This window comes from Aquarana catesbeiana, linkage group LG06, assembly GCF_042186555.1.
Source record: "Aquarana catesbeiana isolate 2022-GZ linkage group LG06, ASM4218655v1, whole genome shotgun sequence".
In the NCBI taxonomy this organism is placed as follows: domain Eukaryota; kingdom Metazoa; phylum Chordata; class Amphibia; order Anura; family Ranidae; genus Aquarana; species Aquarana catesbeiana.
Window position 1 is genome coordinate 317,607,409 of NC_133329.1, and position 27,714 is coordinate 317,635,122.

The 27,714-nt window shown below is 42.7% G+C and overlaps 1 protein-coding gene across 3 annotated transcripts in view; it reads right to left on the reverse strand.

The window, feature by feature from the left end:
- The window catches only part of COL18A1 (collagen type XVIII alpha 1 chain), a 247,584-nt gene that overhangs the window by 88,416 nt on the left and 131,454 nt on the right, over positions 1–27,714 (reverse strand). The window contains exon 1 of one of the 3 annotated variants that reach the window (XM_073633723.1): positions 17,362–18,399. The exons of 1 other annotated variant lie outside the window; for it this stretch is intronic. In XM_073633723.1, coding sequence (XP_073489824.1) covers positions 17,362–18,301 — 940 coding nt within the window. In that variant the 5' untranslated portion in view covers positions 18,302–18,399. Of the gene's footprint in view, positions 1–16,404; positions 17,153–17,361; positions 18,400–27,714 lie in introns of those variants that run through there. One more of the 3 variants, XM_073633724.1, reaches the window with a different exon arrangement.

A 27,714-nucleotide genomic window follows, 5' to 3' on the forward strand; every position in this document is an offset into this window, starting at 1 on the left:
ATGTCAACCATTATAATACTGATAAATGTAGGAACAGATGAGGCAGCTCCAAAATCACTGTAAATACGATACTGTATATCGGAGGACACCAACTTTCCATAGCGCAAAAGTCATATCTAAAAACTAACAGGAAAAAGAAAAAATAGCATGTAAAACTTGTATTTAGTTTGCTACATAAAAAAGCATTATAAGCAACTGCCATTTTATAATGGAATACTTGCTTTCATCTCTTGTTCATCCTTTGTTATAGCTCTATGCTGTTGATCTACTGCATTCTCTTGAAGACCCTTCCCATCTACAATCATGCACTCCAGTGATGATTGGTTCCCTGATGGTGACACCAGTTGACTATACCTGCATAATGTTCATACAGATAGTGCCTTGTAGTCCCCAACAGAAGACCCTGTGACGGGATGACAACAAAGGAGCCCAATCCAGAGTCAGAACAAAGGCCTTCATGCCAGGATCACCACAAGTATTAATTTCACCTGATCTTAACACCGGAGGTGTTTCCTGGGCTTCCTGTACACATATATGTGGCAGCACGATGTTAAAGCCCACGGCTGTGCTGCCACATGTATGTGTACAGCCTGGCAGAAAGAAGTTAATGAAGGCTGCAGATTTAAGAAATACTAAAATTATATCTGAAATGACATTAGCATGTTAAAGCTTATAAGTGATTTTAGTGATTTGGTTTATACAGTATATACTTTAAAAATAACATTATGTAAACTATGCAGGTAAAAGCCTGGGTTCACACTAGGGCGATCTCAGAGATTGCATGTGATTCCCACCCGCACCGCAGGTGCCGATCTCATGCGATCTCCGAGCAATGCGAGTTCAGCCATACACTTGTATGGCTGAACTCACATTGGATTGGCACAGAAAATAGTGCAGGGACTTGTTTTTCCTTGCACTAGAATCGTTTTGCATGGGTGTTCTCATCTATGCGATCCGATTCCTGTGCGAGTTCACAGTTCGCACTGCGATCTGTGAACTAAACTGCGGGTGTCATGAACTTTGTTCATGACACCCGCAGCGGTTCGCACAAGGCAGTGTGAACAGGCCTGCGGGAGAGGAGCAATGCGGGAATCGGCGCTGTAATTGCGCTGGTTCCCATATCGCACTAGTGTGAACCTAGGGTAAGTCAGTAGCTGCAGTATTTATATCTGCTGACTTTTTTTTTTTTTTTTTTATTGTTAAGACTGAAGATCCTCTTTAACTGCATCAGCAAAGTTTATTGCAGCATATAGATTGATAATGAATACCCGCTGTTTCCTGAAGCAATTGATTAGAAGACAGTCGATGACCTTTGTAAAATAAGCTTTGAGATTGATTTACAGTTACGCATAATGAACAATTCAAATCATTTTTGACAACTCTATAAGTCTGATTACAGTAAGCTTTTGAAAATGTATTGCTTCATATAGATCAGGAGGTCTCCAAACTTTCTAAACGAAGGGCCAGTTTACTGTGCTTCAGACTTTAGGGGGCCGAATTAGGGCCAGTGGGAGTAGAAAATGTCCTTGCATCCAGTGGGAGTAAACAATGCCCTATCTTTGGTGTCAGTGGAAGGAATAGTGCCCCATCGTTGGTGTCAATGGAAGAAATTCTGCCCCATTGTTGGTGACAGTGGGAGGAATTGTGCCCTTTTGTTGGTGTCTGTGGGAGGAATTGTGCTTTTTTTTGGTGTCTGTGGGAGGAGTAGTGGCCCATTGCTGGTGTCAGCGAGAGGAATAGTGGCCCATCATTGGTGTCAGTGGAAGAAATTGTGCCCCATTGTTGGTGTCAATGGAAGGAATTGTGCCCCACCATTGGTGTCAGTGGGAGAAATTGGGCCCTTTTGATGGTGTCAGGGAGAGGAATAATGCCCCATTGATGATGTCAGCGACAGGAATTATTCCCCATTGTTGGTGATAGTGTATGAAATAGTACCCCAAGGGCTGGATAAAAACAATCAAAGGGCCGCATCCGACCCCCGGGCCACAGTTTGGAGACCACTGCTATAGATTATTGCATACCTCTCCACTCACCAAAATTTTGTAAAGTCAACTAATAAGTACTACTGAGAAATACACTGTGTTCTTGAAGTGGTTTCCTTTTTTCTGGGCTACATTGTACATCAGCCTAACTTGGGTTTCACACTCACATTGTGTTCACAAGATGCCCCTTGTAGCATTTTCTGAAAGGGGATGAGTATAATGCCGCGTACACACGGTCGGACTTTTCGTCTACAAAAGTCCAACGGACGCTGACGGACTAAAGCTGGCTGGTAATCCGATCGTGTGTGGGCTTCTCCGGACTTTCAACGGACTTTTTTAGCCTAAAATCCGACGGACTTTAGATTTGAAGCATGCTTCAAATCTTTACGTCGTAAGTACGACGGACCCCGAAGTCCGCTCGTCTGTATGCTAGTCCGACGGACAAAAACCCATGCTAGGGCAGCTATTGGCTACCGGCTATGAACTTCCTTATTTTAGTCCGGTGTACGTCATCACGTACGAATCCGTCGGACTTTTGTGTGGTCGTGTGTAGGCAAGTCCGTTCGTTAGAAAGTCTGCTGCAAGTCCGCTGAAAGTCCGCCGGAAGTCTGTCGGACAGGCTGTCGGACTTTTGTAGACGAAAAGTCCGACCGTGTGTACGCGGCATAATGGGGAGAAAGCATCTTTATTGAGACTTTGGCAGAGCCTTTATATAAATAATGAGTTCAGTTTTGGAAATTTATTATACAAATTTTAATTAAAATGCAGAATTAAAAAGTCATGTGTGACAATGGCTGAAGACAGGAAGATTGTTCCCCTATAGCAGGGATCCTCAAACTACGGCCCTCCAGCTGGAACTACACGTCCCATGAGGCATTGTAAAACCCTGACACTCACAGAGATGACTAGGCATGATGGGAATTGTAGTTCCTGAACAATTGGAGGGCCATAGTTTGAAGACCCCTTTCTGCTTACCCAAAACCTTTTATCTATCTTTCAGCAATCAAAATTTCTGAGCAATTAAATGTATCACATGCAATGCAAGCCTGGTTACTGCAAGTAATGTTCAGAGCTGTCATATCACTTGCAAACTCGGGCCATAAATGGTCAACCTGGGTCTGGGAGAATACTTCTGTTTTTTTGCCAAAGCACATTAATACTGTACATGATCTGGGCAATTTTTGAATTAAAGTTGAGAACAATTGTATGCCGTAAGGAACTGAAGAACACTGATGTACAGTATTTGTAGCACCCAATCAGTTTTCACTTTTGTTCCATTTCCAGCAGTCAGAGCAAAGAAAGTAGATAGGGTTTGGGTTAATGCACTTCCCACGCCCCAGCATGTTCTATTTTCCGGCAATAAATCTATTTAAGATTCAACAGGGAAAAACGTTAACTCAAAAGCAAGATATTGTTTGCTGTTGGTCTTTTTTTAAAGTTTTTCTAATTTATTTTCACCTGGAGATCCTGCCAGTAACACACTTCTGGTCCTAGGGTGACAACCCTCACTCTGTGTCCTTGATCTATGGTGTAGCAGCATTGTCATTTTTTAACAAGTGAGCTAGTTTTTTGTGAGAGTTTTTTTTTAAAACCTGCATCTCTACCCCTTCTGGCCAAAATAATAGTTTTACTATACTGTATGAGGCATCACCTAGGGTTGTCACCTCCTCCATAAAAACTGAACACATATAAATTATGCAGACTCTGGGGCTAATTAAATTCAGGTCAGGCAGCTACTGAAGCTTAAGCCAGCCATAAATTTTTCGAATCTCGTCTGGTTCAGCAGAGACTGGCTGAGATTTGATCCATGTATTGGAAGGCCAATACATCGATCAACTTGGATACAACCAGCATATTGGATTTCTAGCATGCGATTATTGCCAGCAGCTATAGCCCTTAGCAACAATCACTGTGTTCTCCCGGCATGGAGAACACAAAAGCTCCACAGGTTCCCCAATCAACACTGACCATGGTTGCAGGAAAGCAAACTGCATCGTCTATGGCTTGCCTAATTACCATCTTAAAGTGGTTCCAAAAACAGAAGTTTTTTTTTTTTTTTTATCTTAATGCATCGTATGCATAAAGAAAAACAAAAAAACTGTGTGAAGCTAGCAAGCTGCTTGCTCTGGAAGCACTAAGCAGGAGGGAGGAGCCAGGAGCACCAGCGAGGGAGCAGAAAAGAGGAGGATCTGGACTACTCTGCAAAAGCACCACACAGAGCAGGTAAGTATAACATCTTTGTTATTTTTAAACAAAAAAAAAAGACTTTAGTATCAGTTTAACCACTTGAATACCTTAGAAGTAGTGGATACTCCCTAAAACCTTTGAAAAAGTCTTTAGGTCATATCTTCTACACCCTGCTTCTCTACCCTGCTGGTATCATCAAAAAATCCTGGCTGTCAAAATGACAGCTGGGGCTTGCTATGTATCACATGACAGGAGTGGCTGTTAAAATGCAGCAGCTTCATAATAAGATGACTCTTGCAGACAGTCTGCAAATGTAATTGAGTACCACAACATAGCAATGGGGTTGATTTACTAAAGGTAAATAGTCTGTGCATTGCAAGTGCAGTTGCTCTAGTTCTGAAGGGAACATGATGCAAGGAAAATAAAAAACTGAATTTTTGCTTACACATGATTGGATGATAGAAATCAGCAGGGCTTCCCCTTATTTCAGAGCTTCCCCTCAGATCTAGAGCAACTGCATTTGCAGTGCACTTCTAGTGCACAGTATAGAGTAATACCTCGGATTGCGAGTAATGCGGTTAACAAGCGTTTCACAATATGGGCTATTATTTTTTCAAAATCCTGACTCGGTTTGCCTCACAAAACAAGCAGGATTCAAGCCTCTGCGGTGTGCAGTACTGCATTTGGCCAGAGGCGCGGAGGCGCCAGTGACACTTGGAAACAATCGGAAACACTCCATTCCCGAGTGTTTCCGAGCAGTTTCTGAGTGTTTCTGAGTGTCTCCGGCGCCCCCCCCCCCCACCTCTGGCCACATGCAGTACTGCATACAATAGAAGTCACTGTGGAACAAATTATCTGAGTTTCCATTGACTTCTATGGGGAAACTCGCTTTGATATACGAGTGCTTTGGATTACAAGCATTCTTCTGGAATGAATTATGCTTGTAATCCAAGGCACTGTATTTGACTTTAATAAATCAACCTCCCTGTATTGTTACATTGTATTTACCATTTCATTTATATGCTGCTCAAAAAGGTTACCTTTGGTCTCCATACGACATCAGTTAAGGAAACCTTTTTTTTTTTTTTACAATAAAACACATTGTTTTAAACCTTTAAACACATTTTTTTTCTTTTTTTGTCTCTAGCTTGCATAAAAGACAATATTGACCAAAAAAAAAAAAAAAAAGAATCTATGCAATACTTTGCCATTTTACGTTAGGACAAAGTTATCACCAAAGAAACAGGTCCATAGCAGAAATGTAAGAAGAGCTCTAGTTTATAAGTTGTATAATACAGGTACGAGAATTAAAGTGGTTACTACAGTCACAGCATTTAGATTTAAAGGAATCAAGTGGTAACTCTAAGCAATGAGGTGTGTGTACCTACCTATCATTCATTACATACCCATCTAGAACGGGTGGCACAGCGGTGTAGTGGTTAGCACTTTCGCCTAGCAGTAAGAAGGGTCGCTGGTTCGAATCCCAACCACGACACTACCTGCCTGGAGTTTGCATGTTCTCCCTGTGCCTGTGTGGGTTTCCTCCAGGTACTCCGGTTTCCTCCCACACTCCAAAGACATGCTGGTAGGTTAATTGGATCCTGTTTAAATTGCCACTAGTATGTATGAGAGTTAGGGACCTTAGATTGTAAGCTCCTTGAGGGTAGGGACTGATGTGAATGTACAATGTATATGTAAAGCGCTGCGTAAATTGACGGCACTATATAAGTAACTGAAATAAAATAAATAAATAAATACTACAAGCCATCCTGGTGGGAATGACCTGATATAGATGGATATGGTGAAACCTAGAACATTCCCATTATCTAGCCACAATATAGCATTTAATGCATGAGTGATCAACTGCCATGCCTGAATGACAAACATATTTAGAATATTGTGCTTAGAGTTTCAGGCATGCTGCCGGGGAGGTGTACAAGTGGAAGGGTAGGTACATGTACTTTATGCTCTATACCAGCCTTTCTCAACATTTCAACACAGGGGAACCCTTAAAATAACTTTCTGGACTCAGGGAACACTGGGATAAAAATGACTACAGTGGAACCCTGGATTGCAAGTAACGTGATTAACGAGCGTTTCGCAATACGAGCATTTTCTTTTTAAAATCCTGATTCGGTTTGCGAGTGTTGTCTCATAAAACGAGTAGGATTCAAGCTTCTGCGGTGTGCAGTACCGCATTAGACCAGAGGTGTGGGGGCGCCCTTGACACTCGGAGCGGTTCGGAGCCGTTTGGAAATACTCAGAAACTCTCAGAAATACTTGGAAACACTCAGAAATACTCAGTTCAAGTGTTTCCGAGCCTTTCCAATGGTTTCCGAGTGCAGCTGAGCGGTTTCCAAGTATTTCTGAGTCTCTCCGGCGCCCATGCCCCACCTCTGGCCACATGTGGTATTGCATGCAACAGAAGTCAATGCGGAACAAATTATCTTCTTTTCCAATGACTTCTATGGGAAAATTCTCTTTGATATGCAAGTGTTTTGGATTACAAGCATTCTCCTGGAACGGATTATGCTCATAATCCATGGTTCCACTGTATATCTACAACCCATGATACATACTGTAAGTAGTGTGATGGTCAGTGAGAAGAATGCTCCTTACACTTGTGGTCATTGGGAAGAATTACCCCTTTACAGATAGCTAAAAAAGATCAATGGTGTCAGTGAGAACTTATCTGAGAGGGAGAAACTATTCATTGCTCAAGGAACCCTTAGCAACCTCTGGAGGAACCCTATGGTTCAATGGAAGTCCGGTTGAGAAACCCTACTCTAAACAGTAAACTAAACCAGTTACTTTGCCCAGTATAAGCAAAGTTCAGGTTTGCTTTTATAGAAGCACACTGTACATGTATGGTTAGCAAACAATACTAAATCATGAATGCCAAAAGCAGTAAGATAAGCCAGATAAAAAAAATGTCAGTAACACATTATATCATCATATTGTAATATCCTATGTTTTATCATGTTTGCCAGTTTTTCCTTCTGTTTAATTTTTTTTTTTTCTGTTTAAAAATTGTTGGCACACAATGTATGAGTGATTTCTCAACCCATCACCACCGCCTTTACCTAAAGCACAGCAAACAGCCATTACTTTGATGTATAATCTCATGTTCCCTGGTTATCAGCCTCCAGGGTAGGCACAAACGCAAGAACACCTCCGCATATAAAAAAAAAGATCTGCCATGTGTTCAGATAAACGCAGGGGTTCCCGGAGGCTGTAGGCACACGTGATGCATCTGTCCTCTGAGCCAGCGATCGATCCCACGCTCACTCTTATTTAATCTTGTGCCAATAAAAACATAATAGTGAAATACAGGACACTGCAGCAATATCAGCTGGCAGATTCAGTTTAAGCCCCGTTGTATTAATATGAACTTTCTTTTACGTTTTCAACAGATCTCCCATCGGGGAGATTTGCCTTAATTTCCTGTGGGATCAACTGGACAGGACATTAGGAAGAAATTCCTCTGATTGTTAAAGAAAACAATAAATGTGCTAAATGCATAGAACCTGTAAGTTTGTTTTTTACTACTGCCTATGTCCCCCTTTGGTAGGATTTAATTTCCTTTGTGACCTCCAGGACAGGAGGTGAGAGGGAATCTCCCCAATAGGTACAAAGCCACCAACAAATAATAAGATACTCCCTACTCTGTCTAAGGCAGGCCATAGATGTTGCAAATTTGTTTCCTGCAACCTTGGGTTGCAGGTAAGACATTTGCACGATTCCCCCATCAACACAGTGTTGACAGGGGAATCCCTCTGCTGAGCAATTGTCTTCTCCTGGGGGGGGGCTTGGGGTGGGCAGGGGAAGCCGACCCTGCAGGGAGAAGACAGTGATTATCACTAGTGCCTATAGCAGCCGCCTACGATAATCGCAAGCAGAACCAGCAGGCTGGTTGTACCCTAGCTGATTGATCGATCAACTTGGTACATTCAGCCTGCCCATTAATGGTTCCAATCTCAGCCGGCTCCTGCTGACTCAGCCGAGATTCGAACCGTGTATGGCCGGCCTAAGCTAACGATGGCTGGAGTTCCACTTTAATAAACCTAAAGCTAAAACAAAACTATTTTACTTTTTTTTTTTTATTACAGGGATACAGTGCTATGCAGAATATGAGCTATTGCACATATTACACTGCTGGGCATATACAATGAAATAGTAGAGGTAGCACTGGTAATATGGTGTCATGTGTATAGTACTGTACCCCCTAACAATTCAGTTTATTTTAAGCTAGTATGCTCTTTTACATATTGTACTCAAGGCCTCTTCTGTACTATGATCATATAGTACATGGCAGCCATATGTCCCCGATTTCCAAAGATGCCCCCATTCCTGGAGAATTTCCTCCTACAATTGATTTTTTTTTTACTGGAAGAGCTTTAAAGCTGAAGTTTAGGGGTTTTTTTGTGTCTATAGCTTTAGTCATGTAACTTACCTCCAACAAAATGTATCCCGCGTCCTGCTGATCGCTCCTTGGTGTAGAAATCTAATCGCCAGTGATGACAGGTCCTCTTCACATCACTGAACTTCTGGCACTGTATTGCCCCATACACACGATTGGACTTTCAGAAACAAATGTTGGATGTGAGCTTGTTGTCGTAAAGTCCAACCAACCGTAAAGGCTCCGTAGAACATTTGCTGTCGGACTTTCCACCAACAAATGTTTGAGAGAAGGTTCTCAAATTTTCCGACAACAAAACTTGTTGTCGGAAATTCCGAGTGCGAGTGTACACCAGTCCGACACACAAAAGTCCACGCATGCTCGGAATCAAGCAGAAGAGCCGCACTGGCTATTGAACTTCATTTTTCTTGGCTCGTCGTACGTCTTGTACGTCACCGCATTCTTGACGTTCGGAATTTCCGACATTTGTGTGACCGTGTGTATGCAAGACAAGTTTGAGCCAACATCCTTCGGAAAAAAATCCATGGTTTTGTTGTCGGAATGTGCAATCGTGTGTACGCGGCATATGATTTAATTGCAAAACATTGAGGAAGTCCTGACAGCCACCCACCTTTTTCTGTTCTCTCCTTGATTCATTAAAGACTTGCCTTGGTTTCACAGAATTGCAACACATTGGGGTTGAGTTACTAAAACTGGAAAAGTATACAATCTGGAGCAGCTCTGCATAGAAACCAATCAGCTTCCAGGATTTTCTGTCAAAGCTTAAGTCAACAAGTTCAAGTTAGAAGCTGATTGGCTACCATGCAGAGCGGCACCAGATTTTTCACTCTCCAGTTTTAGTAAACCAACCCTTTCTGTGAATGGAGTGGGTGAATGAGGAGGTGGGTGAATGATAGGATCCTATCCCCTATTAACAGAACATGTTACATTAATATTTACCAACGATCCATTAATTTTTTTTTTTGACTGTATATTTTGCCATGTTTGTCATGTGTTTCTTTTTTATGTGCAAAAATTATTAATTTTTTGCCACATTTGGGGGTGTGATTATTGATGAATGTAAATGCAAATATGACAGGCATTTTTTTGCGTGTTTACGAATGGCTAAAATGGGAATACAGTCGTAGGGAGGGTTATGACCCCTGGATATTTCTTTTTTGCCATCTGTGTCTCATTGGGGAGATATCTCTTCACTTCCTGTCTCACAGCCAAAACAGGAAGTGAGAGGAAATCCCTGATTGTCATCAGAACTAGTGTCCCCATTGGAATATGTCTCCTTTATTCTTCTTCTGGTGACAACCCAAAATTTGGGATTTTCCTAAAGTATCAATCTCAGTGAACAGGAAACAGGACAAATAGAGAGGCTGAATCTCCTCAATGGGGTCACAGACAGCGATAAAAAACAGACAGGGGTTCTAATTCCTCTCCACTCCATCCAAAACTGAAAAAAACTGTTTTGCTTTTAGACTTTAAAGAACAACTCCAGTTTAGTTACTGTATTTGCTGAGAAGAATTGTGATATGCGCAGTCCTGTGAATTATCAGGTGTGAGCAGCCCATTGCATTAGGGTGTGCACCCCAAAGCTCAAACACACATTATTATATCAACATATAAAGAAATGTGTCTACATATATAAGAACAATGGTGGAAAATGTAGCGCATAACAGACATATGAAATTAACGTGATATCTGTGTAACACAAAAAGTCCATGAAATGTAAACATATGAAAAGAGTACACTAGACTGCATGAGTGACACACAAAAGTTCTGAATGACTGGTGTATTAATAAAATGGTGAATGTCCAACTGTGTGTGAACACACGAGCAACCGCTCAAAGTGATGGGTTTTCCAAATAGAGACACTGGATGTATGGATCCGTCCGTGTGAGCAGCATCAAAGGGAATGACAACAACAGATGAATGGTAGGTGGGTACGCTTACCAGATCTGGTGGACTCTAATGTCAGCGACATCGAGTCTTAACAGGCAATGTGCAACACGTGGCAGGTACAGGGGTGTCCAGGTGGTTAAGACCTCCGGTTGGAACCTTCAGGGCGAACTCCACAGGAACCGTGTGAGTAAACCGCTCAAGCCGAAACTGGAGACTGGAATCTTGTAAAGAGGATGAACTGGGTCTACCGGAACGGGGCACTCAACGACCTCAGGATGATATGTGGGGAAAAAAATTGTGCTTCCACAGCTAAAAAAGGGTGTTTTATTTCTAAAAAAACAGTAACATTAAAAGTGATCACATATAGAAATTGGGCAACATGGAAGGTGAAATAGCAGCCCGACGTGTTTCGACCTGCAGGTCTTCTACTGGGGCAGTAGAAGAACTGTTACTGTTTTTTTAGAAATAAAACTCCCTTTTTTACCTGCACTATGTGGAAGCATAATTGTTAAGACTCTATGTCGCTGACATTAGAGTCCACCAGATCTGGTAAGCGTACCCACCTACCATTCATCTGTTGTTGTCATTCCCTTTGATGCTGCTCACACGGACGGATCCATACATCCAGTGTCTCTATTTGGGAAACCCATCACTTTGAGCGGTTGCTCTTGTGTTCACACACAGTTGGACATTCACCATTTTATTAATACACCAGTCATTCAGAACTTTTGTGTGTCACTCATGCAGTCTAGTGTACTCTTTTCATATGTTTACATTTCATGGACTTTTTGTTTTACACAGATATCACGTTAATTTCATATGTCTGTTATGCACTACATTTTCCACCTTTGTTTTTATAGTTTTTGTCACACTGTATGTAGCTGCTTATTCGTTTATTTTAGTTAGCGCAGTGTTATCTCTCACATTTCTACATATATAAGACCTCGGCATATTGATCTCCCTCCCCAGAGAAAGAGCAATGGCAGAGCTAATAGGAGGGAGATCTTTTTAATATCCCTGCCTGTACATAGAGTGATAATGCTAATGGGTACGAGGTGATTAGGGTGTGCCCAGGCACACCGGGCGCACCCTGTGCGCACGCCTATGATTATCAGGTACACCACTTCAGCAGCACACTGTCCCTGGAAGTTGATTTAAAACAGTAATTTTCAACTTATGAGCTAAAGACGGCCTCAAATGTGGCCCCTGACCTCACCAAAGGGCCACACAGAATGTTCAGTTTTTGCAATGCTTGAGAGGTCTGTCAGAAACTGCAGACCTAATAGGGGAAATGAGGGTCTTGGCTGGGGATATGCTACAGAAGATGATATAAAACTGGGAACATGTTCCATGAGGCTAGTAGAGATCAATGTTATTACCTTAATCAATGTTCCCGCTACAAACTGCTGAGGTCTTGGGACCGCACATCATATACCAAAGGGCCATGCAGGTTGGGCATCAAGGATTTAAAATCCAGTAACTATAGATGTCACTGTCCCCACGTGGTGGTCTATTCTGACTATTTCTGAGAAGAGTCTGACTCCTCGCCTATTACCAGCAATCTAACCTTTATATACTATGTTTTAGGGCTTTGAGGTTTCTGTGCATATGGCGTATTTTTATATTTAGAGGTGTTATATTATTATTACATGACAGTTTTGGATGTGCATGAGAATAAATGACAAGGGTCTGAAATCAGCAGAGAAACGAATGTTGTAAATAGTTCAGCCATAATAACAGAACGGCGCTCAGCATTATATTTTACAATGTGTGTAATGTGGCGACGTGCTTTTATGTGGAGGAACAGGAATGAACTACAATCCCCGCCCAAAAACCAGCATCCCACATTACAAAGTCACCATCTGAAGCCTGATTCTTCCCATTGCTACAGTACAGTAAAAACCAGATGCCTATGCACTGAGAGGGAATCTCTTTAGGCTGCTTTCACACTGAGGCGGTTTTCAGGCGTTTTAGCCAGTGGTGGCTGGTGCTCAAAATTTTTGGGGGGGCACAAACAAACTGAAAAATACTGAACCCCCCCTCCCCATCAATTGCAGCCTCACTGTGCCCATCAAACGCAGCCACGTGTGCCCATCATATGCAGCCATTGTGCCCATCCAACGCAGCAACTTGTGCCCATCATATGCAGCCACTTGTGCCCATCCATATGCACCCACCTGTGCCCATCAAATGCCGTCACCTTTGCGGCTCTGGCTGCATTCCCCCCACCACCCGCGTGCGGATCATGGCCCTGGCACCCCCCCGCGCGGATCATGTGCACGGGGGTGCGGGTGGGTGGGTGTTTGATGCAGCCGAGGGGTCTTACCTCTCAGAGCAGCGGCGACCTCCGCACCAGCATGAGTCTCCTCGCTCCTCTTCCTAAGCGCCAGGCATCCAATAGGGTGGCCTGGCACTTTGTCCAATCAGGAAGCAGGTCTGACGTCCTGCCTCCTGATTGGCAGGGAGGAAGGTAAGTGTGAAAATAGCGAACATTTATTCGCTATGTTCACACAATTAGGTGAGATCAGGGTGCACGTTCTGCACCCCGAGCTCACCCTATTTTGAAGCCTATTAGAGCCTCTGGCTCTAATCAGGTGCTTCAAAAAAATACACCCATCCCACCTCTGCCATAAGAATAAAAGCGCCCGACGTCCTGAAAGGGGCTGAGCGCATGGATGGGGGGGGGGGCGGCGTCCGTGCGCCCACATTGCACGGGCCGCCACTGGTTTTAGCACTAGAAATAGCCTCTTACTAATGCCTGAAAAATCCCCCCCCCCCATTCATTTCAATGTGACTTTTCACACTGGGGCGGTGCGCTTGCGAGACATTCTGAAAAGTCCTGCAAGCAGCATCTTTGGTGTGGTTTAGGAGCGCTGTATACATCGCTCCTAAAACGCCCTGCCCATTGAAATGAATGGGCAGTGCTGCCGAAGCGCCAGAAAAGCACTTTGGCAGCGCCGCAACACGGGCGCTTTTAACCCTTTCTTCTTAAAAGCTTCCCGCTAGCGGCTGCAAAGCGATGCTAAAACAACGGTAAAGCCCGCTAAAACTGTAGCGTCGCTTTTTCTGTTTTCCTGACACCAAGAGAAAAATGGTGACAGGGGAGGGATCTCCAGCAGAGTGATGGCCTCAGCTCTGTTCCTGTGTGCTGTCTGGAGGGGGGGGGCCTTCCCTCCAATCAGCTCTCATAACTCTCCTCACTGAGTTCTGAAGGGTGTAATCTCGGCTCCCCGCACCCTTTTTTTCTGAACAGTCAAACAAGCTTTATAAATTCTGCATTTTGAACGTATGTAAAAAAGAGAAGACTGCAGATAAACAGGTACAACTTATGTAGGAGGATTTGTTTAATCTCTGTGTATCATCTGAGGCCAGTCACTTTACTAAGTATATGTAAGGGTTTACATCCACTTTAAACTCATGTCATTGACACAAACCCAAATGCCTGTCAATACAGGCCTTTATGGAGATTTCCTCTGACTTCCTGCTCCAGTGACAGGTGACCTCCGGGAGAGGAAGTGAGGAAAATCTTCCCAATGGGGTCACACACGGCTGTAAAATTTTACCAGAATGCTAACCCTTCCCCATTCAATCCAAAAGACAAAAAAAGGTTTTTCACTGGTGTTCTACTTTAAAAACCAGTGACATCCCTTAAAGTGTATGTATAAGCAAAACTTTTTAAGCTTGGTAACAAGGGCTAAATACATAAATGTTTCAAAAATATCCTGCAGTGCAGTACACAGATGTGAGCAGGTTCTATCTATAACATTGGCTTTGATGACCTGTGTGTTAAAACACTCCAACGCATGTGTTAAAACTTGAATGTGTGAACAGGGCCCCAAGATACATGTGCCTAAAACAAGTGTCCCCAATATAAGATTGTCCTTCATCCTGTTCTGGGGACAACCCTTACCCTTACTTTCTATCTAGATGACCATGGCGACCAGTACGAACAAAAGGGTGCATCTACCCAATAGGGACACAGATAACAATAAAAACTTGCCAGAGGGTCTAACCCTTTCCCACTAGATCCAATACTAAATAAAGTTATGCTTAGAGATACACTTTGAGCCCACTATTCAGGGGGGAAATGAGAGCTCAAGAGAGTGAGCAAAAGAGAGAGAGAGACATGGAGAACATAAGACAATAAGGGATTGATTTACTAAAAAAAACGAAAAAAACTGGAAGTGTAAAATCTGGTGCAGTTCAGCTTTCAGTTTTTTTTTGTCAAAGCCTAATTGAAAAAAGCTAAACTTAAGCTGGCCATACACCATACAATTTTCTTATTCCATTTTCTTTAGAATTACCTTCAACTATGTAGTAGAAGGGCCTGCCTGATTGCATACAAATTGAAAGTGTTTAGGTTTGACCTCCTATTATAGGGTTTTGGTAAATCTAAAGGAAAATAATACAAGAAGATTGTACAATGTATGGCCAGCCTTATAAGCTGATTGGCTACCATGCGCAGCTGCACCAAATTTTGCACTCTCAAGTTTTAGGAAATCAACCCCTAATGCTGGCCACACACTATACGAAAAATCGTTCAAACCCATTTTCGAAAAACGAACATTCGGCCGTGAGAGCAAATGATAGTACCATCATGTAATGACCAATAAATTGTTCAATGGACATAAATTAATCCTTTTTTTTGTTTTTTTTACATATACCTAGTGCAAACAGCTTGGACAGGAAACACATTAACCTTTTAATATATCGTTCGTTCGGTAGAAAATTTCCAAACTTCCAAACGAACGAACTGTCTAAATGACTGAATTTCGGACGATTTTTCGTATAGTGTATGGCCAGCATAAGTCTTTGTTCACACCTTTGTAGGTGCGATGATGCATGTGCTTTTTTTTTTTTCTGTGTGTTTCTGCGTGTTCCCACACGTCACAATTACGGCGGCCCAGTCATTTCGAGTGCCTGACCCATTTTAAAAATCTCCCGCACCAAAACGCATGGACTGCGCAGTCAGTAAGATACACGGGGGGCCATTACGACTTAACGACACCGGCATGAATCTGTAAAAGAGCGGCACGTTTTGTGTGTTGTGGGAAAGCACGTGATTTTGAATTCACTTCCGCAATACACAGGTTTAAATGAAGCACAACTCTAATAGCTGTGAAGACAGATGTTTTCCAACACACACCTGACTTCCTATCTAACATCCCATCACAGTTTTTTTTTTTTCCTATTAAGCCTCTTTATGCCTAATGTGACTGTCAATGTAATACGTAGTTCAAGTTTTGCTCATAGGTGAAACATAGGTGTTGAGTTATTATAACTGGAGAGTGCAAAATCTGGTGCAGCTGTGCTCGGTAGCCAATAAGCTTCCTGGTGTTTTTTGTCAAAGCTTAATTGAACAAGCTGAAGTTAGAAGCTGATTGGTTATCATGCACAGCTGACCACATTTTGCACTCTCCAGTTTTAGTAAATCCCCCCCATATTGTTACTGGTAGCTTTTTACGTAACCATACCTCCCAACATTTTGAGATGGGAATGAGGGACACCTACTATCAAATGTATGTAGGCATAGGACACACCCCCTGCCACACCCCCTTAAAGGAGAATTAACCAAAAAAAAGGTTAATTAAATCCACAAGGACTTTTTCTTTACCACTACTATTCCTTTATATTGGCTTTTATATGTACAAATGCAGCAATTTAGAAATTAGATGAAAGGTTTAGCACTGGGAAACTCTTTTTGAAAGATACAAAGTGCATTTTATATACAACTATATGGATCAGAGCAAAATGAGGGACAAATGAGGAGGAATGAGGGACAGAGGGACATTGCTCCAAATCAGGGACAGTCCCTCGAAATCAGGGACAGTCCCTCGAAATCAGGGACAGTTGAGAGCTATGCGTAACAATTACCTTTTAAAAGACCGTGTTCTACTGACATTTAACAGTTGACACTTCACTTACCTTCCCACTCTGAAGATTTGGAAACCTCGAGGGTCTCCGAACCTGTGAAAAAATGAACATACACACAAGAAGCCCCCGAATCGTCCTCAGGGAGAGCATCACATGACACGGGGAGACCTGCTCCCTCCACAAGGTCCCAGCAGGCATCCTGTAGGGCCTTACAGTACCCCCGGCATGGCACCGGTGGAGGCACCGAGGAGGAAGTATTACACCTTGGCACCAGTAACAAACAAAAAAACCACTCCAGGTAGCGGTGACAATGAGATTTAAGAAGCCCCTCCCAATCATGCAAAGCAGCCTCAACTTCCAGCACACTGGTATGATTCAGATAATTGGGCAGCATAAAAGTTTCAATCCCCAATTTGTGGCAGAAAGGCAGATTGGTCGGGACAGGCAAGCAATGAGCGACTGATGGAGTCAATTTAGGTAAATCTAAAGCAGTCTCTGTGCGATTATTTCTAGAAGCTGTAGAGGTAGAAGCTTTAGTGCTGGTTAGTAAATCAGGATCTGATTGATTGGCATTATGATGTCCCTTTGAATGGACTACATGTGTATTAGGAGCGGGAGCAATGACAGCAGTGGCAGCTATCCCAGAATGTTTAGGGAGCCCAATTTTCTCATCATTAGATTGATCTGGCTCAGCTATAGGATTACTCACATCTTTCTTATGTAACAGTGAATCTGAGGAATTTATCACATAATGGGATAGGCCACTGGCAAGAGAACCTGTCATTTTCATTGAAACGGCACTGCGCATGCTGCCTGTGTGACCCGTGTGCGTGTTCAGTGAGTCCAATAGGGTTGGGGGGGAGGATGGTCCTTTTAATTCCAGATTGCTGGTCTTGGGTAAAGACTCTGAATTCTGGACTCCCTCCTTGAGGTTTCCTGAAATAGATTGGTTGGGTAATGGTGTAGGCTCAGCCTCCACTGCAGGGAAGACTGGATAAGAAGCAATACCTGGTTGAGCAGACGTAACGTTTCTTGAAGGCACCTGCATGACGTTTAAGGTCTGGTTATTGGAAAGGGCCAATTGACTACGTGCATGTGTTTCTGTGGTGTTTCTGCTGTTGGCCTGCCCCATGCCATACTGACTTAAGTTGCCACTTTGACTTGTAGGAAGCGTTATGTTGATTAGTTCTCCTAACCCTTGTTCAGCAGGTGAATTGTCAGTAGGAGTCAGCAAGTCCTTTGCTTTCTCTTCCCAACCATTCATGAAATTTCTAATATTTTCAGCCACATTTAAGATCTCAGCACCCACGCCAGCAATATTTTTATCTTCGGTCTTATGAGTGGTTGAGGCTTCAGGCGGAGAGGTGGATACATTCTTTGATGTAGGTGTTGCAGACTGAACATCAGAACCACTGCTTAGCTCCTCTCCCTGAACCTGAAAAATACTGAATATCTGATTTTCTGGAGGCTTTTTAATGGTCTCAGGGGATTCTGGAATTCGCAGCTGACGGTTCAAAGAGGCTTCTGTAGTCCCAGTGCCAACGGGCTGTTTCTGTATGGTTAATGTGTTTGGATTTGTCTTTGCAGCTGCAGGGATAGAAGTCTGGTTAGATGGAGAAGATACACCTGCAGATAAAGATGCTGTAGCTGCAGGCTGTGAAGATGGAGAAGTTGCAGGTGTGAGGTCCTTTTCATCTCGCCCTGTAGAAGAAGTCTCCTTGTCTACAACTGTCACTGCTGCAGGAAGGCTGCTTTCTTCGGGAGATGATGTAGCAGAGGAATGAGGTGCTGCAGTAGTAGCCGACTCTGTGGTTATCTTCACGGCAGGGGTAGCAGGAATCGTTGGCTTTGCACCCCAGCCGAGCCAGTTAAGGAACTGTGCGTGAGACAGTGCAGGTGAGATCACCAGGAGAACAGCCAGCACTGGCCAAAGCCGTGTCAGAGCCATGGCAGACAGGTTCTGAACTCTTACACAAACTTTGCCTGTTCACATTGATTTGTCCTCTACAGCTAGCAAACTACACATTTACCCTTCACACGAGAGCTGAACTAGTAGAGGTGTGGCTATACAAATACCAAAACCATGCCTCCTTATCACAAGCCGGCCCCACAGCATGTGGAAAAGCTGAAACAACTGCAAAATGCTACACAACTGACTTCACTCTTGACGGACTAAAAAAAAAAAAAAAAAAAGTTTCAAAGGATGACAAAAGGCACATTGTTGAGAAAATAAGTGCACAGCTGTAAGGAGTGTCCGTACACAGAGTAATCCTTCAGCAACTTGCTGCTGGACAGATGCTGAGAAGCTGGCATCTCCCACATGCTCTACCTGGTGTGCTGAGACTTTTAGTTCCACAGCAGCTTCAAAGTTGCAAGTTAGACCTCTCAACGTTTAGGGAACCCTTAGGGTCGGTTCACACTGGGGCAACACGACTTCAGCGCGACTTTGCACGGCGGCTTCGACGCGACTTTGACGCGACTTCGACGCGACTTCGACGCGACTTTAGCAAATTACAAGGCGACTTGAAGTCGCCTCCATGACAGGCGACTTCGCCTGTGGCCAATCAGCTCTCTGGGAGGGAGGGGTTTTCCCTGCAAAGTCACTTGACTTTACAGAGAGATCCGACTTGGAGGCGACTTCCATTGATTTCTATGGTACAGGTCGCCTACCAAGTCGGATCAAAGTAATACAGGGAGTACGCTCTGAAGTCGGAGCGACTTCAGTAGCGTCTATTAAGACGCTAGCGTTAACTCCCATTCAAACTATTTCTGGGGCGACTTGGGGCGACTTGAGGGCGTACAAGTCGGATCCCAAGTCGCCCCAGTGTGAACCGAGCCTTAGATCTTGTTTGATGCTTTGGGGTTGATTTACTAAAGGCAAACAGACTGTGCACTTTGCAACGTGCAGTTGCATTATGTAAGAGCATTTGCTCCAGAGCTTAGTACATGAGCAGAAGCTCTGCTGACTTCCATCATCCAATCATGTACAAGCAAAAATGCATTTTTTTTATTTTCCTTGCATGTGATTGGGTATTCTTTGCAAAGTGAATCTTTACCTCATTTACTAAATCCTGGAGCAACTGCACTTGCAGAGGGCAACTGCACTTTGTAAAGTGCACAATCTATTTGCCTTTAGTAAATCAACCCCTTTTTTTCTAAGGTCTACAAGGAAAAAGGTTTTACAAAATAACAGTGGGGGAGATCTACTAAAACTGGTGCACACAAAATCTGGTGCAGCTGTGCAGCTTCTAACCTGAGCTTGTTCAATCAAACTTTAACAATTAGCCCTGGTTAAGGCAGGCCATACACGGGTCGAAATTTCGAAAGAATTTTCTTTTGAAAATCTTATCTAAGAATTTTTCTTTCGTATTTTGCACCATTAGTGGGCTACAGCAATAGCCGATTTTTGTGCGGCCATCTAATTTGAGTAATCGGACATGTTGGAAAGTTTTTGAAAAAAGAACGATATTCTAATCAATGATGGGAGAATCGTGCGAGAAATGTAACCGAAAAAGAAATGCGCTTGTGCAAGAAAAGAAAATTCCCGGAAAGAAAAGAAGATTCCCAGCCACGAAAATTTTTTTCTGTAGCAACATGAGGTGAAATTGAAGGCTTGGGTTGGCCGAATTTCGAAATCAATGGTGGTGCCATTGGATCACAAAACGCACTAATTTTCTGATTTTCAAAAGAAAATTCTTTCGAAATTCGACCATGTATGGCCAGCCTAAAACTGGCAGGGGGAATGAAATTGCACAAGTTCAGCTGAACTCACACAATTTCATTCCCGCATGTCAGTCCAGACTTCGGGGGCGATTTCAGAGACATCTGTGAGGGTTGCTGCACATATGTCAATGGAAATCGCACCCCGAAATCGCCAAAAGAAACTACAGAAACTACTTTTGGGAACCGGTGCGGGGCCGCAAAAGTGGCGTCACACCGATTCGGACAGTGCCATTGGCGGCAATTGCCAATGATTATGTCAAATCGCATGCCAAATCGCATCAATGTGAACCAGGGCTAAAACCTAGAAGTTGATTGATTACTATGCACAGCTGCACCAGATTCTGTGTGCTCCTGATTTATGGCCCATACACAGGATCAGAAAATGGTACGAAAATTACTACTTTCCAAGCGATCGAACAATAATCTGATTGTTAGTACACAGCTTTCAAGAGCTGATCACGACAGTTCATCTGATGGGATCCAATAGGACAAGCAAGAAAACTTTCCTCGTACGATAACAGATTGTACAATTTTAGTTTAAACAAGTACAGTCGTCGTTCAAAAATACAATACAAATACATTACAACACATCACATTACTGCCGAATTTTTATTCTGTCATATGAGAATTTGGATAATTTTAGTAAAGTCTTCATTTTCGATATGAGATTAGCATGCAAAAAAAAAAATGGATGATTATTCGTCCGATAATCTAATCGTGTGTACCAGGCATAAGTAAATCTCCTTCAGTGTGTGTGACCAATGACATACAGGGGTTGATTTACTAAAGGCAAATAGGCTGTACACTTTGTCCTCTGCAAGTGCAGTTGCTCCAGAGCCCAGTAAATGAGGCTTCACTTTGTAAAGAATACCCAATTATATGCAAGAAAAAAAAACTGCATTTTTGCTTGCACATGACTGGATGATGGAATCAGGAGAGTTTCTGCTCATTTACTAAGCTCTGGAGCAACTGCACTTTGCAAAGTGCACAGTCTTTTTCCCTTTAGTAAATCAACCCCACAGTGTGCTCCCGATTCGCACTCGAATGTAGCGTAGGTAGGCGATTTAGGCTTTTTCTGTTTTTGAGCCTTTTTGTGCATGATGTGCCATACGGGAACTTCTTTGGGGCAGGATCGCCTATTTTTGGACCACAGATATTTATCATGGCAGAGTATAAAAGACATTCATAACACAAGTCATTGGGGCCAGAAGTGCTCCATTCTGCTTCAAAAGTTGCTCATGTACCTTTTCCAGGTTCAAGGGTTGAGCTACAGGTGTTTGGACGATCAAATGTGAACAGGAACAATTGAAAAGCATAGGGTTTTGCTTGTTGTATTTTTGCATGTGAATGGGGGGGCTAAAGCCAGACATACATTTATTTTATTTATTTAATACAAGTACTTACATAGCGCCATCAATTTACACAGCGCTTTACGTATAGTATACAGTCACATCAGTCCCTGCCCCCAAGGAGCAATCTAAGGTCCCTAACCCACATTCATACAGACACGTACTAGAGCCAATTAACCCGGAGAAAAGCCACGGAGGTACAGGGAGAACATACAAAATCCAGGCAGGTAGTGCTGTGGTTGGAATTCGAATTGATGACCCTAGTGCTGCTAGGTGGAAGTGCTAACCACTTAGCCACAATGGCTCGAAGTTCAGATAGTTCATGAGGGACCGGCTGAATTTCTGATCATGTTTATGCAGGGAGGTTGTACAGGTAAAATCAAATATGAGATCAAATACCTGACTAGGAGTTCTGCTTTTACTTATAATAAGCACTGGAAAAATAGAATCTGGGATCTGATTGGTTGCAATAGGAAACATACAAGTTTTTATAGAATCTTTATACCGTGCCAGACACGGATGTCAAATTCTGAGCTACTGAATATAAATGTATTGGAGTTTGGGAATCACAGCAGTCAGAATTGGTCTTAAATTAAAAATAGATTAGATCTGAAGTAAAAGTTAACAAGCGGAGAGAGGGAGGCAGTGTCTGGGTCAAAGGTCTCTTCTGCTCCACTGACCACAGAGTCTTATGCTGAGCCCCCCATCTAACACAGGAGGGGGAGGATGGGGGTGCTGACTCTTAACCCATGACCTTCCAGTTATTTCTTACTGGAAACAACTCAGAAAAATGATATTGCAGAAAAAGACGAAACGTAATGATTGGAGGAAGAATGTGACATATGCACTGTTACACTTTTATTTTGACTACAGACTTTTCAATTTGCTAGTCAATGTGAGCCTTTGGGTACATTAAGGTCCACTATAGTGAAAAATATGATATTCTAGTATTGGTTAGTATAGTAGTCAGCATGTGAATATGATAGTACTCAGTATATGAATTTCGTTTTTGTGCTTACAGTGGTCAGTTTTATACATTTTGGTTTAACGTGTTAGCTAGAGCGGCCCTTTTTAACCAGGGTGCCTTCAGATTTCTTCAGGGGCGCCTTGGCAAAATGTCTAAAAATTGCCCAAAAAGTGTATACAAGCCTAGCCTGCCTTTTAGTTACACAAAGCCATAGATTTTCATTGCGCACCATTACAACCTTCCAGCTGCTAGCATCCTAACAACCAAAGACATCGACCATTGATAAGGAGGGTGTCAGGCAGTGGCGGTGGGTCCATAAGGGCGCACGGGCGCCGCCCCCTCTCTCCAGCCACCCCTCTATCACCAATAGATAGATTCATGCATTGCATGAATCTATCTATGGCCGCCGCTGCCACCCCCTATTCAGGCGCCCGCCCCCTTTTCGGGAGCCGGGCGCCTGAATTACAGTGGTGAGGTATTTTTTGAAGCACCTGATTAGAGCCATAGGCTCTAATAGTCGTCAAAAAAGGTAAACAGCGAGTGCCATGCTTGGCGCTCGCAGTTCACTCAGCTGTGTTAGAAAAGCGAATGAATATTTACTTTCCTAACACTGAACCGCCTCTCTGCCAATCAGGTGCTCAGGTCTGTTACCTGTCACCTGATTGGCTGAAACAACAGGCGCTGTGATTGGACGCCTATCAGGCATTCAATCATAGGAGAGGACGGGAGGAGCAGATGGGAGAAGACATGAAGGAAACCGCTCGCCGCCGTCTCCCGCTGCCCCACCGAGACAGGGTAAGTGCCGGGCAGGCGGGGGGGCACAGTGGCAGCATTTGATGGGCACAGTGGGGGCATTCGATGGGCACAGTGGGAGCATTTGATGGGCACAGTGGGAGCGTTTGATGGTGATGGCACAGTGGGAGCATTTGATGGCACAGTGGCAGCGTCTGATGGGCACAGTGGCAGCGTTTGATGGGCACAGTGGCAGCGTTTAATGGCACAGTGGCAGCATTTGATGGCACAGTGGGAGCGTTTGATGGGCACAGTGGCAGCGTTTGATGGGCACAGTGGCAGCGTTTGATGGCACAGTGGCAGCATTTGATGGCACAGTGGCAGGAATTGATAGGCACAGTGGCTGCGTTTGATGGTACAGTGAGGCTGCAATTGATGGGATTGATGGGGGGGTTTCAGTTTGTTCGCGCCCCCTCCCCCCCAAAAAAAAATTTTGAACACCAGCCGCCACTGGTGTCAATCGGCTTTGTTAGACCCTCTTCTCCTCTATCAGCATTGGGGTAATGTTAGCATTGGGGTAATGTTAGCTGAGCAAGGGAGAGAAACTGAGGGAGAAAAGAAACATTGGAATACTATTCAGTACCAGTGTGCAAAGGTGTATTTGCTTTGAAAGAATAAATTGCCTTTAACGTTGGGTGTCCTACGTCTGTGGATGTTGCTGTGATATGTAAAACCTTTCCTTTTGCTTGTTTTACATTTTAGAATGGGGTGCCTTAGGGTTTTGCAAAATTTTCAAGGGTGCCTTGATTGAAAACAGGTTGAGAAACACTGAGCGAGAGTGACCACAACTTTACTGCAGAATGAAAGACGTTGTCACCCTGTTAAAAAAGTGTAAAGCTAAGGGCTCTACTGGAAGGTTCAACAGGTAATAAAATCATATTATTAGGAGACCAAGGCAAAGTTAATGCTAATTATAGACATATATATATATATATATATAAAAATAGGGTGGGTTACTTCCTCTGTTCCTCTATTTCTTTTGTTAGAGATCAGTGTCAGGGTGGACTTCCAACATTCCACCAATATCCAATAGAAAAAAACGACAGGACACGTTCTCCAATGCAAAATTGTGTTTATATCAAATGCTCCTCAAGGCATAACAATGAATACATGCATGTATTTATTGTTATGCCTTGGGAAGCATTTGATATAAACACAATTTTGCATTGGAGAACGTGTCCCGTCGTTTTTTATATATATTTATATAGCTGGGAATGACTATAGCTTAGTCTCTGATATTTTACATCTCGCTGGAAAACCTCTCCAACAAATACTACTGCTGTGTAGATATAGAATGGAATACAAAGGTTTGTGGGAGCTGCAGAACCTTGACAATCAAGTGCTTTGTCATCCTTCGGTTGGCAAAGAAAAAAATGGCAACTAGTTTGATTGGGTTGTGCAGGGTTTGCCTAGGGACCAATGGCAAGAAATTCCAAGCATCAGAAGCACTGGTTATCAAACACATAGAATTTTCTAACATTTTGGGAAATATCCAATTGGCAGTCAATTGTTCACTTCTGCCCACAGAAATTACACATTTTACTGCATATGTGCCATGCTATAACACTGGAGACCATTGTGATGAGTGCCCTAACAGTGATGAGCAGAGAGGAACCCACCCATCTATGGCCACCTTGTAGCTTCTCATTGACTTCAGAGGCTGCTTATTCTTCCACTGATGTCAATCAGACCGCATAGCCCCCCCAAAAATTGAAACAAAATAAAAACTTTGTCTTAAATAGACACCATTGGATGAAATTTATTTTTTTCATCAGATTGATTGTTTGCAAATTGAAGGGCTTATCAACACTTTTATAGCCAAAAGTGGCCATAGGCTGGACATACACTACACAATCTGATTTTACAATCTCTTTTGAATCCACTGAAAACTATGCAGTGTAGGGGCTTGCCTGCTTGGATACAAACTGAATGGGCTGTTTGGGTATGCCCTGTTATTACTTAGCTTTAGCTGGCCATACATGCTTCAGTACTTATTTATTTTTTGTTCGACTAGTGGTCTAAACAAAAAAACTGAATCAATTCCCCCATCTACACATTTGATGTGAAGCCTTTATGCTCAGTGTCTGTTTTGCATCCAAGTACTGGTGTAGTGCAGCATTCCACCTTGCTGTCTTTTGTTGGAAATCTGGTGATCTGAGAACCCCTGCGTATGATGCAGGATAGTTATTCTCAAATACACCCACTGCAGCATCCTTGCTGTCTCTCTTCCATAAAAAATACCTGACGTTAAAAAATGTTAGAAGAGTATGAGGGATGAATGTAAGGCAATTATGACCCTACAAAGATACCATCCTACATAAAACAATTACCGAATGAGAACAAAAATGGGGTGGGACTTTACATGTACCTTGCAAGGTCTAATAAATACACATACCAAAAAGGCTTAAAAAATAAACAAATCTTTAATTTCAATATACAAATGGTTAGATTTTAAAAAATTGAATACAACTGGTTAAAACCACAGTTACTGTAAATCTATCTAGGATGTGCTGGTCAAAGCTACTTATTCAAAGTTTCATTAAAACTAAAATGGAAGTGAGAGGGAGAGAAAGAAAAGAAAAGAAAAAGAAACAGAAAAGAAAAAGAAACAGAAAAGAAAAAGAAAACGAAAAAAAAAGAAAAAAAGAAAGAAAGAAAGAAAGAAAGAAAGAAAGAAAGAAAGAAAGAAAGAAAGAGAAAAAGAGAGATATAGCAGGAGAGAGACATACATACAGACAGAGAAAGAGACAGAGGCAGACATAGAAAGAGAGAGAGAAACAGACATAAAAAACATAGAAAGGGGGAGAGAGAGAGGGAAAGAGAGAGACACACAGAGACAAACAGAAAGATAGAGAGAGAGAAAAAAACATAGAAAGAAAGAAAGAGGGAGAGAGACAGACAGAGAAGAGAGAGGCAAACATAGAAAGAGAGAGAGACAGACAGAGAAAGCACATAAAAAGAGAGAGCGAGACAGAGAAAGTGAGAGAAGAGACTGACACAGAAAGAAGGAGACAAAGACAGGCATAGAAAGAGAGACAGAAATAGAAAGACAGAGAACGAGTGAGGGAGAGAGAGAGAGAGAGAGGGAGGCAGACAGAGAGAAATCAAGAAAGATTGAGAAGGAAAAAGACATTGCTTGTTTTAAGAAGTACACTACACTCCCAATGAATTTCTATAGACCTGCATAAAAGCTGGCTTCAGTTTTAGCACAGCTGCAAGATCTGCTGGACAGCATTAGTAAACCCACTTATTATCGGCAACTGCTCTTTAAAATGATTTCCCATGACTCTACTATTGAGCCAACAGATCTTAGCCAAATTATTGTCTCAAAGGAGGATGGAATGTTCCATTATTTATTATATTAATGTTGATTCTTTAACTTGTAAAGCAGCAGAATACAGAATTCTAAGAGCAGAAGCTGCATTCTAAAGGTCTTCAAAATAAGAGGGATGCCTTTAGGGACAAAACAAATGACAAATGTTTAACATTTGACTCTGCCCCTACAGATCAGATTGCTGCAACTATAAAGAAGTTTAAGTAATATTCCCTTCCATATAAAAGGTCTTATTTAGCTTCTGCTCTAACACTGAGAAGGATTTTTGTATCCCAAGAGCATGCAGGGTTATGCACGTCTTTTCCTTGTTACTGACGAGCAAGTACAATACAGTATTGGCTAAAATGTTCCAGCCTGGCCAGTTAAACAGATCCCAACACTGGAATAGACTGGACCACTCTTGTGGTCACCCAGACACTGTCCAGTTGTTATCTGGTCCTGGCTCAGTGATGGACAACCAGTAGTCCTCCAGCTGTTGGAGAACTACAAGTACCAGAAAACCTTGTCAGCTTTTTTGTTTGACTTATTTATGGGCTTTCTGGCATATCACGCTGAGACTTGTAGTTCATCAAGTGGAAATGTGCTGGCTGCCTAATACTGCCATAACTTGTTGAAACTGTTGAGTAATATTTTTCTCCTCAGTTATCATTTGAAATGATCAGTATTTAGCACTAATCACCCTAATGCAGAGCCCCTGGTCCTGTTTAACATCTGGCTTGTAATAGCTGTCATTCAAGGTATCTATTCACAGTCCTCTTACACCAAAAAAAAACATCTTGAATTCTCTCCTTCTTAGATAAGGCTCAAGTCAGAGTTCAGACAAACTTTTCCTTTCTTTATTATTCTTTGTCAAACTCGATATTACCTGCTTCCCCTTTTGTGTTTTCTAATGAAAGTTTGGGAAAACTTGCCGTAACAAGACTACAACCGATGCCAGGAATTCCCAGTGTTTGTTCTTGTTTTTAGGGTTTGACCACAAGCCAATCAAATAAAAAGGATGACTGCAAGAGGTTGGCATGTGGAAGCAGAAGACATGTAAAGATAGGAGCTAGCAGCTATGGTGGATTCACATAACTTGGTGCCGGTGAGGAAATCAGATTTAAAGTGAACCTGTCACAAGCAAAACCACTGGAAAGCTTGGCATATGGTCAAAGCAGCCATACCCTCACCCATGTAGGCACTTACCAATTTAATGC